Source organism: Salmo salar, chromosome ssa27 (genome assembly GCF_905237065.1).
Source record: "Salmo salar chromosome ssa27, Ssal_v3.1, whole genome shotgun sequence".
Lineage (NCBI taxonomy): Eukaryota > Metazoa > Chordata > Actinopteri > Salmoniformes > Salmonidae > Salmo > Salmo salar.
This window is the reverse complement of record NC_059468.1, coordinates 29,710,941-29,727,500: the sequence shown is the minus strand read 5'-3', so window position 1 is coordinate 29,727,500 and position 16,560 is coordinate 29,710,941. Positions and strand designations below refer to the sequence as shown.

The following is a 16,560-nucleotide window of genomic DNA, read 5'->3' as shown; positions in this document are numbered from 1 at the left end:
TTAATACATACAATAACATGCCTGTTAATACATACAATAACATGCCTGTTAATACATACAATAACATGCCTGTTAGTACATACAATAACATGCCTGTTAATACATACAATAACATGCCTGTTAATACATACAATAACATGCCTGTTAATACATACAATAACATGCCTGTTAATACATACAATAACATGCCTGTTAGTACATACAATAACATGCCTGTTAATACATACAATAACATACCTGTTAATACATACAATAACATGCCTGTTAATACATACAATAACATGCCTGTTAATACATACAATAACATACCTGTTAATACATACAATAACATGCCTGTTAATACATACAATAACATGCCTGTTAGTACATACAATAACATGCCTGTTAATACATACAATAACATGCCTGTTAATACATACAATAACATGCCTGTTAATACATACAATAACATGCCTGTTAGTACATACAATAACATGCCTGTTAATACATACAATAACATGCCATGTTTTCCAAGGTATATGTTTGGTCTTGTGGCCACTCAATATGAACCGGTGATATTTTTTCATACTGTAGATTAAATAGTACTGCATGTACATAAATACATTAATAACACACATTGATGGCAGTGTGCCTTCCAAGTCAATAAGAAAATGGATAGGTGTGGAGCTTATTACTTAGACATTCTGGTAAGGCGGCTGCAGTCTAATCATGGACATACTGAAGTGAACTGCTTCCTATACATGCACTCGGACTGCCTACACTACATCCCCAACTCAACACACTCCGTTCACACATCCCTACTCCTTACCTCCCTCCTCAATGGGGTGCTTCTCAATAAATTGACATGGCTTGCTTTCTTTGCCTCCTTTCCTTTGTCTAGTCTGGTCTGAAAACAAAGGAAGTGTAGGGGAAAGCAATATGTTGGGGGGCAACAGGGACACATGCTTTCACTTGGCAATCCTTCAGCGTGAAAGGAGACTAGGAAAGGAAGCCATTTTAGACTGATGAGAGGCAGTACTGGTCTTCCACTTCACCCTGTCCTCTACTTTTCTTCACCTCCCTCCTTCCATCTTCACCATTATGATCTCACTACCTCTGTACACCTCTCCTCCTCCTCTTCCTCACCTCTCCTCCTCTTCCTCACCTCCTCTCCTCCACTTCTCTCCTCCTCTCTCCTACCTCCTCTCCTCTCTCCTCTTCATTCTCACCACCTCTCCTCCTCTTCCTCTCCTCTTCTCTTTTTCCTCCTCTTCCTCTCCTTCTCTCTCCTCTCCTCCTCTTCCTCACCTCTCCTCCTCTTCCTCACCTCCTTTCCTCATCTTCCTCACCTCCTCTTTTCCTCTCCTCCTCTTTTCCTCTCCTCCTCTCTCTCCTCCATTTCCTCACCTCTCCTCTTCCTCTCTTTCTCTTCTCTTCTCCTCTGCACCCCTTACCCGCTCTTTCTCTCTTCCTCTTCTCCTCCTCTTCCTCACCCGCCCTTCCTCTCCTCCTCTTCTTCGTCTCTGCACCCCTCACCCAGCCTCTCCTCTCTCTTCCTCTTCTCGTATCCTCCTCTTCCTCACCCTATCTCCCTCTGACTTGTGTGTCTCCTCAGTCAGCTTGTTTCTAAAAAGCGGAGTCTCTTCCGGATTCACACTGGCCGCAAACTGCAGAGGTATCCACGGTGACAAGCCTGTGCACGGGGAACGTCAGCACCCCCCCACCCCGCCCCCCCATCCCCTTTCTCACTCTGCCTGAGGGTCCCAAAGCCTTCTGGCCCAGTGCAGTGTGTGTGTGTCTCTGTAAATGTTCTACTTATGAGTAAGAAGTTGGTTTTAGCCTCTTCACTGAGGATAGTGGGAAGACACTTGCCATTGCTGATGGTACTCAGGCTAGAAATGGCTGACATTTGGTATATTTGACATGAAATCAAATCAAATCAAAATGTATTTGTCACATGTGCCAAATACAAGTGTAGAACCTACCATGAAATGCTTACTTACAAGCCCTTAACCAACAGTGCAGTTCAAGAAGTTAAGAAAATATTTACCAAATAAACTAAAATAAAAATACTAAAAAGTAACACAATAACATAACAATAACGAGGCTATATAAAGGGGGTACGGGTACCGAGTAACTGTGCGGGGGTACAGGTTAGAGGTCATTTGTACATATAGGTGGGGGTGAAGTGACTATACATAGATAATAAACTGCGAGCAGCAGCAGTGTACAAAACAAATGGAGTGGGGGGGGGGGGGGTCAATGTAACAGTCCGGTGGCCATTTAATTAATTGTTCAGCAGCCTTATGACTTGGTGGTAGAAGCTGTTAAGGTGTCACAACTTCCAATGAAGTCAGTTCCACTCCTTGTTCGGGTGGCGTTCAGCGGTCGGCGTCGCTGGTCTTCTAGCCATCATCGATCCACTTTTCATTTTCCATTTGTTTTGTCTTGTTTTCCTACACACCTGGTTTTCATTTCCCTCATTAAGTGTTGTGTATTTAACCCTCTGTTCCCCCCATGTCTTTGTGTGGAATTGTTTGATGTAAGTGCTTGTGCACATGTTTACTGGTGCATGACGGGTTTTGTACCCATGTTTGTTATTCTTTATGCCGTTGGTTTTGAAATTAAACTGCTCTGGCTATTACCTAGTTCTGCTCTCCTGCGTCTGACTTCCCTGCCACCAGTTACGCACCCCTTACAGAATTCCACACCGCTGAAATGGAGTCAGCAGGAGCAGGTGCCCCTGGTATGGGGGACGAGGAGCGCCCAGGAGTTCGCCATGGACTTTTGGACCCTGGCCGCCGGCGCGGGATGGAATGACAGGGCCCTGATCGACCACTATCGCTGCAGTTTGCGCGAGGACGTCCGTCGGGAGTTGGCCTGCAGGGACACCACCCTCACCTTCGACCAGCTGGTGGACCTGTCCATTCGGTTGGATAATCTGCTGGCTACCCACGGAAGTCCAGAGCAGGGTCTGTCGGTTCCATTCCCCAGCACCACCGCTCTGATGCCCATGGAGCTGGGAGGTGCTGTGCACAGGGAGACCGGAGTAGGTTCCGTCTCGTGCACCATCTGTGGCCGCAGAGGTCACACTGCCGGTCGGTATCGGGTTGGTTCCTCTGGGAGTCGAGGCAGCAGACAGGGCACTCTGTCATCACCCCAGGTGAGAAAGCACCATTTTCACCCAGAGCCCTCTGTTGCACACGTTTTTGTTTGTAACTTTTCCTGAGTTTCCCCCGCATTCCCAGCATAAGGCGCTCGTCGATTCAGGCGCGGCTGGGAATTTTATAGACAGATCATTTGCCCATAGGTTAGGGATCCCCATCGTTCCAGTGGCTATGCCCTTCCCAGTTCACGCCTTAGACAGTCAACCATTAGGGTCAGGGTTGATTAGGGAGGCCACCGCTCCTCTGGGCATGGTGTCACGGGGGGGGTCACACGGAAAGAATCAGTCTCTTCCTCATTGACTCTCCTGCATTTCCCGTGGTGCTGGGCCTACCCTGGTTAGCTTGTCATGACCCCACTGTTTCATGGCAACGGAGGGCTCTCATGGGGTGGTCGCGAGAGTGCTCAGGGAGGTGTTTAGGGGTTTCCGTTGGTGCTACTACGGTGGAAAGTCCAGACCAGATCTGTGCGCACCGTGCGCATTCCCCCCGAATATGCCGATTTGGCTCTCGCCTTCTCCAAAAAGAAGGCGACTCAATTACCACACCGTCGACGGGGGGATTGTGCGGTAAATCTCCTGGTAGACGCCTCACTTCCCAGGAGTCACGTGTACCCCCTCTCACAGGCGGAGACGGCGGCTATGGAAACATATGTCTCTGAATCCCTGCGTCAGGGGTACATTCGGTCCTCCACTTCACCCGCCTCCTCAAGTTTATTTTTTGTGAAGAAGATGGAGGGAGGTCTGCGCCCGTGTATTGACTACCAAGGCCTAAATCAGATCACTGTGAGGTACAGTTACCCGCTACTTCTTATCGCCACTGCGATTGAGTCAGTGCACGGGGCGTGCTTCTTCCCCAAACTAGATCTCAGGAGCGCTTACAACCTGGTGCGTATCCGGGAGGGAGACGAGTGGAAGACGGCGTTCAGTACGACCTCAGGGCATTATGAGTACCTCGTCATGCCGTACGGGTTGATGAATGCTCCATCAGTCTTCCAAGCCTTTGTAGACAAGATTTTCAGGGACCTGCATGGGCAGGGTGTGGTGGTGTTTATTGATGACATTCTGATATACTCCGCTACACGCGCCGAGCATGTGTCCCTGGTACGCAGGGTGCTGGGTTGACTGTTGGAACATGACCTGTACGTCAAGGCTGAGAAATGCCTGTTCTTCCAACAGTCCGTCTCCTTCCTAGGGTAACGTATTTCCACCTCAGGGGTGGAGATGGAGAGTGACCGCATTGCAGCCGTGTGTAATTGGCCGACTCCCACCACGGTAAAGGAGGTGCAGCGGTTTACTACCGGAGGTTTATCCGGGGTTTGGTCAGGTAGCGGCTCCCATTACCTCACTGCTGAAGGGCAGACCGCTACGTTTACAGTGGTCAGCTGAGGCGGACAGGGCTTTTGGTCAGCTGAGGGCTCTGTTTACCTCGGCTCCCATGCTGGCCCATCCGGATCACTCTCTGGCATTCATAGCGGAGGTGGATGCGTCCGAGGCTGGGATAGGAGCCGTGCTCTCTCAGCACTCGGGTACGCCACCGAAGCTCCGCCCCTGTGCTTTCTTCTCGAGGAAGCTCAGCCCGGCGGAGCGAAACTATGACGTAGGGGACCGGGGGCTGTTGGCTGTCGTCAAGGCCTTGAAGGCGTGGAGGCATTGGCTTGAGGGGGCTAAACACCCTTTTCTCATCTGGACTGACCACTGCAATCTGGAGTACATCCCGGCAGCGAGGAGACTGAACCCTCGCCAGGCAAGGTGGGCCATGTTTTTCACCCATTTTGTTTTCACCCTTTCTTACAGACCAGGTTCCCAGAATGTGAAGGCAGACGCACTGTCCTGGCTGTATGACACAGAGGAGCGGCCCATGGATCCCACCCCCATACTCCCGGCCTCCTGCCTGGTGGCGTCGGTAGTGTGGGAGCTGGACGCGGACATTGAGCGGGCATTGCGTGCAGAGCCCACTCCCCTCCAGTGTCCCGCTGGGCGTCTGTACGTTCCGTCTGCTGTTCGTGACCGGCTGATCTATTGGACACACACGTTACCCTCCTCTGGTCATCCAGGCATCGGTCGGACGGTGTGCTGTCTGAGTGGGAAGCACTGGTGGCCCACGTTGGCTAAGGATGTGAGGGTTTATGTTTCCTCCTGCTCGGTGTGCGCCCAGTGTAAGGCTCCTAAGCACCTGCCCAGAGGTAAGCTACACCCCTTACCCGTTCCACAACGGCCTTGCTCGCACCTGTCGATGGATTTCCTCACTGATCTTCCTCCTTCACAGGGTAACACCGCGATCCTGGTCGTTGTGGACCTATTTTCTAAGTCCTGCCATCTCCTCCCTCTGCCCGGTCTCCCTACGGCCCTACAGACTGCAGAGGCCCTATTTACACATGTCTTCCGTCACTACGGGGTGCCTGAGGATATAATGTCTGATCGGGTCCCCAGTTCACGTCGAGGGTCTGGAGGGCATTCATGGAATGTCTGGGGGTCTTGATCAGTCTTACCTCAGGTTTTCACCCTCTCAGGTGGAGAGAGTTAACCAGGATGTGGGTAGGTTTCTGAGGTCTTATTGCCAGGACCGGCCGAGGGAGTGGGCAGCGTTCGTGCCCTGGGCAGAGATGGCCCAGAACTCACTCCGCCTCTCCGCCACTCCTCCACTAACCTCTCCCCCTTCCAGTGCATACTGGGGTATCAGCCGGTTCTGGCTCCTTGGCATCAGAGTCAGACCGAGGCTCCTGCGGTGGACGACTGGTTCCGGCGCGCGGAGGAGACATGGTACGCCGCTCATGTTCCCCTTCAGCGCACCGTGCTGCACTAGAAAGCCAGCGCAGACCGTCACCGCAGTGAGGCCCCGGTGTTCACACTGGGGGACCGGGTCTGGCTCTCGACCCGAAACCTGCCCCTCTGCCTGCCCTGCCGGAAGCTGGGTCCGTGGTTTGTGGGGCCATTTAAAGTCCTGAGGAGACTGAACGAGGTGAGTTACAGGTTACAGCTTCCCCTGATTACCGTATTAACCCCTCGTTCCATGTGTCTCTCCTCAGGCCGGTGGTGGCTGGCCCGCTCCAGGAGTCTGAGGTGCATGAGGTTCCTCCGCCCTCTCTGGACATCGAGGGGGCCCCGGCGTACTCCGTTCGATCCATACTGGATTCGAGGTGTCGGGCGAGGGGCCTTCAGTACCTCGTGGACTGGGAGGGTACAGTCTGGAGGAGAGATGCTGGGTTCCGGTGGACGACGTGTTGGACCCTTCAATGCCGCGGGAGTTCCACCGTCTCCGTCCGGATCGCCCTGCACCTCGCCCGCCTGGTCGTCCTCGAGGCCGGTGGCGGCGCGTTGTTGGAGCCATGTGTTGGGTTTTGTACCCATGTTTGTTATTCTTTATGCCGTTGGTTTTGAAATTAAACTGCTCCGGCTATTACCTAGTTCTGCTCTCCTGCGTCAGACTTCCCTGCCACCAGTTATGCACCCCTTACATAAGGAGCCTTTTGGTCCTAGACTTGGCGCTCCGGTACCGCTTGCTGTGCAGTAGCAGAGAAACAGTCTATGATTTGGGTGACTGGAGTCTCTGACAATTTTATGGGCTTTCCTCTGACACTGCCTATATAGGTCCTGGATTGCAGGAAGCTTGGCCCCAGTGATGTACTGGGTGGTACGCACTACCCTCTGTAGTGCCTTACAGTCAGAAGCCGAGCATTTGCCATACCAGGCGGTGATGCAACCAGTCAGGATGCTCTTGATGGTGCAGCTGTAGACCTTTTTGAGGATCTGGGGACCCATGCCAAATACTTTCAGTCTCCTGAGGGTGAAAAGGTTTTGTCGTGCCATCTTCACAACTGTCTTGGTGTGTTCGGACCATGATTGATCGTTGTTGATGTGGACACCAGGAAACTTGAAACTCTCCACCCGCTCCACTGATGTTAATGGGGGCCTGTTCGGCCCTCCTTTTCCTGTAGTCCATGATCAGCTCCTTTGTCTTGCTCACAATGAGGGAGAGGTTGTTGTCCTGGCACCACACTGCCAGGTCTCTGACCTCCACCCTATATGCTGTCTCATCGTTGTCGGTGATCAGGCCTACCACTGTTGTGTTGTCAGCAAACTTAAGGATGGTGTTGGAGTTGTGTTTGGTCACACAGTCGTGGGGAGTACAGGAGGGGACTAACTACACACCCCTGAGGGGCCCCAGTGTTGAGGATCAGCATGGCAGATGTGTTGTTGCCTACCCTTACCACCTGGGGTTGGCCCGTCAGGAAGTCCAGGATCCAGTTGCAGAAGAAGGTGTTTAGTCCCAGGGTCCTTAGCTTAGTGATGAGCTTTGTGGGCACTATGTTGTTGAACGCTGAGCTGTAGTCAATGAACAGCATTCTCACATAGGTGTTCCTTTTGTCCAGGTGGGAAAGGGCAGTGTGGAGTGCGATTGAGATTGCGTCATCTGTGGATCAGTGGGGGTGGTATGCGAATTGGAGTGGGTCTATGGCATCCAGGAGGATGCTGTTGATGTGAGCAATGACCAGCCTTTCAAAGCACTTCATGGCTACCGACGTGAGTGCTATGGGGCGGTAATCATTTATACAGGTTACCTTCGCTTCCTTGGGCAAAGAGACTATGGTGGTCTGCTTGAAACATGTACATATTACAGACTCAGTCCGGGAGAGGTTGAAAATGTCAGTGAAGACACTTGCCATTTGGTCTGCGCATGCTTTGAGTACACGTCCTTGTAATCCATCTGGCACCGCGGTTTTGTTAATGTTGACCTGTTTAAAGGTCTTGCTCACATCGGCTACCGAGAGCGTTATCACACAGTCATCCAGAACACCTGGTGCTCTCGTGCATGCTTTAGTTTTGCTTGCCATGAAGCGAGTATAAAATGCATTTAGCTCGTCTGATAGGCTCGCGTCACTTGGCAGCTCACGTCTGGGTTTCCCTTTGTAGTCCTTAATAGTTTATTAAGCGTCAGAGCCGGTGTAGTAGGATTCAATCTTAATCCTGTATTGACGCTTTGCTTGTTTGATGGTTCGTCTGAGGGCATAGAGGGATTTCTTATAGGCATCCAGATTAGTGTCCCGCTCCTTGAAAGCGGCAGCTCTAGCCTTTTGCTCGATGCAGATGTTGCCTGTAATCCATGGCTTCTGGTTGGGATATGTATGTACGGTCACTGTGTGAACGACGTTGTCGATGCACTTGTTGATGAAGCTGATGATTGAGGTGGTATACTCCTCAATGCCATTGGATGAATCCCAAAACATATTCCAGTCTGTGCTGTTTTGCTAAAACAATCCTGTAGCCTAGCATCCGCATCATCTGACCACTTCCGTATTGAGCGAGTCACTGGTACTTCCTGTTTTAGTTTTTGCTTGTAAGCAAGAGCAATCAGCAATCAGGAGGATAGAATTATGGTCAGATTTGCCAAATAGAGGACGGGGGAGAGCTTTGTATGCATCTCTGTGTGTGGAGTAAAGGTGGTCTGCAGTTTTTTTCCCTCTGGTTGCACATGTGACATGCTGGTAAAAATGTGGTAAAACTGATTGAAGTTTTCCTGCATTAAAGTCCCCGGCCACTAGGAGTGCCGCTTCTGGGTGAGCATTTTCTTGTTTGCTTATGGCCTTATAGAGTTGGTTGAGTGTGGTCTTAGGTGGTAAATAGACGGCTACGAATAGTATAGATGAGGACTCTCTTTGTAGATAGTGTGGTCTACAGCTTATCATAAGGTACTCTACCTCAGGCGAGCAATACCTTGAGACTTCTTTAATATTAGACATCGTGCACCGGCTGTTATTGACAAAAAGACACACACTCCCACCCCTCGTCTTACCAGACATAGTTTCTCTGTTCTGCCGGTGCATTAGAAATTCCTCCAGCTCTATATTATCCATGTTGTCGTTCAGCCACGACTCGGTGAAACACAAGATATTACAGTTCTTAATGTCCCATTGGTAGGATAATTGTAATCGTAGGTCATCAATTTTATTTTCCAATGATTGCATGTTAGCAAGTAGAACGGAAGGCAGTGGGAGTTTACTCGCTCGCCTACGGATTCTCAAAAGGCAGCCCGAACTGCGTCCTCTTTCCTTCACGAAAATGACGGGGATCTGGGACTGTTCCTGGGACAGCAGTATATCCTTCTTGTCGGACTCGTTAAAGGAGAAAGATTCTTCCAGTTCGTGGTGAGTAATCCCAGTTCTGATGTCCAGAAGTTATTTTCGGTCATAAGAGATGGTAGCAGCAACATTATATACAAAATAAGTTAAAAAATAAGTTACAAACAACGCAAAAAAACGAACAAAATAGCACAATTGGTTACGGGAATGTAAAACGTCAGCCATCCTCTTCGAGATGGTGCATCTTGTCCAACTGATATTCACATTTTCTAATTGATCTTTGAGAATGGGAAACATACACTGCTCTGGCGTAGAAATCTTTGACTGAGCTTTTACTGTGTGAGAGAATGATGGGGTGTTCTGTTCAGAGGACAACTCTGTTAACCATTACCAGTTGTCTTGCCTGGTTTTACATAGTTTTTTGGTGAACTGGGGGACACATTAAACCATGCGTTGTTTATTGGAGAACAAAGGAATTCTTAGGAATGTTTCATGGTTCATGTGGATCTAATGTCAGCATTGGCCTTCTCTCACACTTACAGATTTTACAGACTTTTTAAAATAATATATTTGATATTTTGGACAGAAGGTTGTTCCAAAGATCAAATATTTAGAAAGTCACGCATGCTGTTCTCTTAATACAGTTGCATGACCTTTAATAATTGTTAAGTGCACATTTTTCATGCATGCTTTCTTTGATCAATCCGGCTCTGTGGTGATTTCTGGAGAGAGGATTCAAATGGTCATGCATGCAATGCAATCACATGCGTGTTGTACTTTTGAAAATCTTATCCACTTAACCCATACAGAAACATTTCTCTCCCCTAATAGAGTTTTCCCTTTCGTCTGCTAAAATGTTTCTCTTATACTTGCTCAGTATACAGTGCATGTCTTTGGAGGATTCAGCTGTATTCAGCCTCACTTATTTACTTTCCCCCCCAAGGGCTAACAGTAATTCAACATCTTACTCTGTCCACTCTCCCCTTCTAAGTCAGCCTGAACATTTTAGCTCCAACATATGAAATGCTATTTCCCCTAATGCTCTTTCAGCTATTTAAATATTAACTTAAATGGCAGGCCAGCGCACAAACAAGGAGTATTTCGGCGTAAACTACAGGCGTAAACAACATGTTTCTAATCGTTCGCTGATGTGTGATGTTGGAAATACTTTGTGACTTTAACATGTTAACATGAGTATACGTCCCAAATGACACCAAGGAGTTATTGTGTTGCCGCCCCACCCACTGATAGTCAGCCAGGCAGCCAGCCAGTCAGCCAACCATTCAGTAAGTCAGTCAGTCAGCCAGTTAGCCAACCATTTAGTAAGCCAGTCAGTCAGCCAGCCAGTCAGTCAGCCAGCCAGTCAGTCAACCAGTCAATAAGTAAGTAATTCTGTCAGTCAGTCAATCAGTCAGTCAGTCAGTCAGTCTGTCAGTCAGTCTGTCTCTCCATCACGTCTGTAATCTCCCAGTCTGAATATCCGTCTCTGTTGTTCTCTCTGTCTGCTTTGTTGGTCACTGACTCAGCTTGGTGTGACTGTTTAATGTTTAATGGTAGTCAGTAGCTACACTATTTAGTGTACTGCTGTCTGTACCTGCTAGCTAACATATTCTAGCTACCTGGGACTGCTCCTCTGCTGATTGGCTAAACTCAGGGTCTAAAACAACTGTATCATCCACTGGACACTATGGACCTACAGTCATGAGGAAAATCACACAACAGAACTCTAAGGATGTCCTAAGTGGCAGATAATAGTGGTAGTTCATTCAATAAACATGTGGACACAGGTTAATTGTTCCTTCATTGTTCCAGCAGCAGCAAAATAGGTTTTCGAGACCGGATGAGGATGAACAACTCTCGTTCGTCCCAGGCGATCCGGAGCAAGGCGTCCCCACTGCCTCCCGGGATGAGTTTCCGCCAGTCACCCAGCACGGAGAATGTCCCAGAAGCCACCAGTCCCGGGAAGGTGCAGAAGAGCTGGAGCTTCAACGACCGCACGCGGTTCCGCACCTCCCTACGACTCAAACCCAGACCTCCTGCAGACGGTGGGAATTAGGACTTAACTCACTCTCACCTGCATGCATATATACAGTATATAGACCTACAGTGGGGTCTGAAATGATTGACGCCCCCTTGATAAAGATGAGCAAAAATGACTATACAATTTTTTTGACAACTACTATTGCTCAGAGAAAGAGATTTTGTTTAGCAAACAATACTTTTTTCTCTCAAAAAGGTAAGGGTCAAAATTGACACACCTGTTTTCAAAATGTTGATTTTTGTGTCCAATGAACTAGTTCTCTGTGGATTTTGATATGTGCTTGGGGTTGGTGTCTTGCTGGAAGATCCACTTGCACAACCACTGGTGTGTATGACCTAAGAGCTCTGTTTTCATGTCATCCAACAAATATAAATGACTGGAGTTTGCTAAATGACATTGGCACTTGGATTGGAACCGGTGCTTTGGTCAGATGACATGAAAATAGAGGTCTTTGGCCACGCACACCAGTGGTCGGTTTGGCATTGAAATGAGAATGCATGAGCAGAAAAGAACCCCATACCTACTGTAAAATATGGTGGTGGATCTTTGATGTTATGGGGCTATTTTGATTCCCCTGGTCCTGGGGCCTTGTTAAGGTCAACGGCATCATTAACTTTACCCAGTACCTGGATATTTTAGCTAACAACCTGGTTGCCTTTGCCAGGAGGCTGAAACTTGGCCGCAAGTGAATCTTCCAGCAAGACAATAGCCCCAAGTACACATCAAAATCCACAAAGAAATTGGCAACAAAAGATCTACATTTTGAAATGGCCATCTCAGTCTCCGGACTTAAACCCCATTGAAAACCTGTGGTTTGAATTGAAGAGGGCTGTCCATAAGCACATACTAAGGATATCAAGGATCTGGAAGGATTCTGTATAGCGGAATGGTCTAAGATCCCTCCCAATGTGTTCTCCAACTCATTAAACATTTTAGAAAAAGTCTCAGTGCCATTATCCTCACAAGGTGAGGTATTGAAAGGTATTGAAAACAAGGGTGTCAATAATTTGACCTCTACCTTTTTGAGAGAAAAAAAGTAGTACAACATGTCTTTCTCAGAGCAATTTTTTTTATTTTTTTATTTTTTTATTATTTTTTTTAACCTTTATTTAACCAGGAAAGGCTCATTGAGATTTAAAATCTCTTTTTCAAGAGCGTCCTGGCCAAGATAGGCAGCGCCAAGTCATTACAAAAATTAGACAAACAACATGAAAAACTACAAGTAATCTAGTAAAAACCATAAAATTAACAAAGAATATAACAAAATCAAAAACAGCAAATTAAAAACATTGACAGGTCAGGGAATCAGTCTCAAGATCATTCATCAGTGATTTCAAAATACCAATCGGGACAAGTTCTTCCAGTTTAAAAGTATTTTGTAAGGCATTCCAAGACGATGGCGCAGAGTACATAAAAGCCCTTTTACCAAATTCAGTTCGGACATATGGAACAGTTAGCAGGATAAAGTCCCTCGAACGAAGAGAGTACCCACCACATTTCTGAACAATAAAAATGCCCAAATAAAAAGGTAGTAAACCCAAAATGGCTTTGTAAATAAAAGTATACCAGTGACTGAGCCTACGAGTGACTAGAGAAGGCCAGCCAACCCTGGTATACAAAGTGCAGTGGTGCGTAAGGGTTTTGCAATTTAAAATAAATCTCAAAGTGCCATGGTAAAGGGTGTCAATTGATCTCAAACACTGAGCGGAAGCATTTATATATAAAATATCCCCATAGTCTAGTAAAGGCATACATGTAGCTGATACTAGCCTCCTTCTGGCTTCAAAAGAAAAACAAGCCTTATTCCTAAAATAAAATCCTAATTTCAGCTTCAATTTTTTTGTAAGTTGTTGAATATGCATTTTAAAAGAGAGGCCATCATCAATCAAAATTCCAAGATATTTATATGAGGTTACAACCTCAATCTCCTTGCCCTGAAAGGTAGTAATAGGTGAAAGGTTCAGGGGTCTATTTCTTGCTTTAGAAAACACCAGAAGTTTAGTTTTGTCAGTATTGAGGATAAGCTTCAATTGAGACAAGGTATGTTGAACAGTATTAAAAGCAGTTTGCAAGTTCTGGAAAGCTTTTGTAAGAGATGAAGCACAACAGTAAATAACAGTATCATCAGCATAAAAATGAAGTTGTGCATTTTGGACATTTTTGTCTAAATTATTTATATAAATAGTGAATAAGAGAGGACCAAGTACAGAGCCTTGGGGCACACCATTTAAGACAGACAATTTAACAGACCTAAGCCCATCAAATTGAGTGCACTGAGTTCTATCAGACAGATAGTTAACAAACCATGCAACTGCATGCTCTGAAAGACCTACACTCGACAATCTCTGCCTTAGTATAGCATGATCAACTGTATCAAAAGCCTTAGAGAGATCAATAAAAAGTGAGACACAATGCTGTTTTTTGTCAAGAGCTTCAGTGATATCATTTAAAACCTTCATGGCTGCTGTAATTGTGCTATGCTTCTTCCTGAAACCCGATTGGTACATTGATAAAATAGAGTTAGTATATAAAAACTCTTTTAGCTGGTCACTCACAAGGGTTTCAAGTATTTTCACCAGGGGTGACAGCTTTGAGATTGGCCTATAATTATTTAAAAGAGTTGGATCTCCCCCTTTTAAAAGTGGCAGGACAAATGCTGATTTCCAGATCTTTGGAATTTCATTACATTCCAGGGTTAGATTAAACAGATATGCAAGTGGTTCAGCTATGAAATCAGCTGCCAGATTTAAAAAGCAGGGATCCAAAAGATCAGGACCTGCAGGCTTTCTCTGATCTAAGGATTTCAGGGCTTTATGTACCACCTGCACTGAGAATGGCAAAAAGCTAAAAGTTTGACCAGCTCTCACTGGTTCATCCACACAAGGTTGTACAGAGACAGAGGACACTGAATCAAACAGCCTACCAGATGATACAAAGTGCTCATTGAAACAATTCAGCATTTCAGTTTTGTCATATATAGCAACAGAGTCCTTCAATACACATGACGGTAATTCATTAACATTACTGTTACCAGACATAGACTTAATAGCCTTCCAAAACTTTCTAGGGTCATTCAGGTTATCAGTGGTAACAGACATAAAATATTCAGATTTGGCCTTCCTGAGAAGAGAAGAACACTTGTTTCGTAACTGCCTAAAAACAAGCCAATCAGCATCAGAACACGATTTCCTTGCTTTAGCCCAGGCTAGATTACGGTCGTGAACAATGCAAGAAAGCTCAGACGAAAACCATGGATTATCCCTCCCTTTAACCCTGAACCTGCGGAATGGAGCATGTCTGTTTACTATTTGGAGAAAACCATCATGAAAGAATTTCCAGGCAGTTTCCACATCAGGGATAAGCTCAATCTTGCTCCAGTCAAAATAAAACAAATCATGAAAGAAAGCCTGCTCAATGAAACACTTCAGATTTCTCTTACGAATAAAACGCGGGTTAGACTTAGAAATCTTAGTTTTTCTAATAGCAACAACAGCACAATGGTCACTTAAATCATTACAAAAAACACCAACCGCAGAATATTTATGTGGAACATTTGTCAATATCAAATCAATCAGGGTAGATTTATCAGGGCATTTTAGATTAGGGCGAGTGGGTGAGTTAATCAACTGGGTAAGATTCCTAGAATTACAAAACATTTTTAAATCATCAGACACCGGCATTAACCAACACCAGTTAAGATCACCAATCAAAATCATTTCACTGTAAAGAAGTTTAGACATGAGGTGCGTCAAAGAAGAAAATGCATCACCGAGAGCAGAGGGGGGTCTATAACAGCCAATCACAGTTATAGAAAGACCCTTAGAAACCTCAATATTCAAAGCAAGAAATTCCAACTGTTTACAAATAGTTTCAGACTTTGCCACACTTACAGGGAATTTCGTTTTTACATATATAGCCACACCCCCACCTTTCTTAACCCGATCAGTGCGATAAACATTGTAACCAGTTATACAAATATCCGTATCAAGAACAGACTTGCTGAGCCAGGTTTCAGAAAACACAATTATATCAGCATCAGTTGATTTAGCCCAAATCCTAACCCCATCCATTTTTGACAACAGGCTGCGTACATTTAAATGAAAAATACCAAGACCAGATGTTGATTTAAAATCAGAGGGGGTTTGGAGACATTGCATATCAGGGCCAGGGTTAGGTTGCACGTTACCTGATATCAACAAAAGAAGAATAACTAGACACCTCTGTTTAATAACTTTGCACGGCTTCTCTTTTTTAAGAGACCTACTGCAATTGTATTAGTATAAAATAATTTCCCCCTTTTTAATACAATTATTTGTTTTTATTTTACTAGGCAAGTCAGTTAAGAACAAATTCTTACTTTCAATGACGGCCTAGGAACAGTACAGCAGATTTTTACCTTGTCAGCTTAGGGATTTGATCTTGCAACCTAGACCAACACTCTAACCACTAATCTACCTGAATTATTTATTTTAAACTGTCATTTTTGCTAATCTTTATCAAGGGTTTCAATAATTTACTAATTTGTGGACACACACTCTCACCTTGTTGTTGCCCTGTCCCCAGTGGAAGGAGTAGGGGAGGACAGTGTTGAAGACAAACCGTATTGTGATGTAGCCATGGAAGAGGTGATCCCAGCAGTGAAGACCTTGATACGGGCTGTCAGGTGAGTCCTACACCCCCTCTCACGTCACCCGTATCTGTACCCACAGGGTACCTACTGGTTCACACCACCCCTACCTGTACCCACAGGGTACCTACTGGTTCACACCACCCCTACCTGTACCCACAGGGTACCTACTGGTTCACACCACCCCTACCTGTACCCACAGGGTACCTACTGGTTCACACCACCCCTACCTGTACCCACATGGTACCTACTGGTTCACACCACCCCTACCTGTACCCACAGGGTACCTACTGGTTCACACCACCCCTACCTGTACCCACATGGTACCTACTGGTTCACACCACTCCTACCTGTACCCACAGGGTACCTACTGGTTCACACCACCCCTACCTGTACCCACAGGGTACCTACTGGTTCACACCACCCCTACCTGTACCCACATGGTACCTACTGGTTCACACCACCCCTACCTGTACCCACAGGGTACCTACTGGTTCACACCACCCCTACCTGTACCCACAGGGTACCTACTGGTTCACACCACCCCTACCTGTACCCACAGGGTACCTACTGGTTCACACCACCCCTACCTGTACCCACAGGGTACCTACTGGTCCACAAACCCCTAACTATGGAACCAGGTCACCTGTCTCCTCTCTGGTCCTCAAGT

At 46.5% G+C, this 16,560-nt stretch overlaps 1 protein-coding gene across 2 annotated transcripts in view; it reads left to right on the top strand.

The window, feature by feature from the left end:
* The window catches only part of LOC106588895 (potassium voltage-gated channel subfamily KQT member 4), a 119,295-nt gene that overhangs the window by 88,906 nt on the left and 13,829 nt on the right, over positions 1–16,560 (top strand). Inside the window, exons 10-11 of one of the 2 annotated variants that reach the window (XM_045709430.1) lie at positions 11,035–11,267; positions 15,827–15,926. In XM_045709430.1, the coding sequence (XP_045565386.1) occupies positions 11,035–11,267; positions 15,827–15,926 (333 nt within the window). The remainder of the gene's footprint in view (positions 1–11,034; positions 11,268–15,826; positions 15,927–16,560) is intronic. The other variant, XM_045709431.1, reaches the window with a different exon arrangement.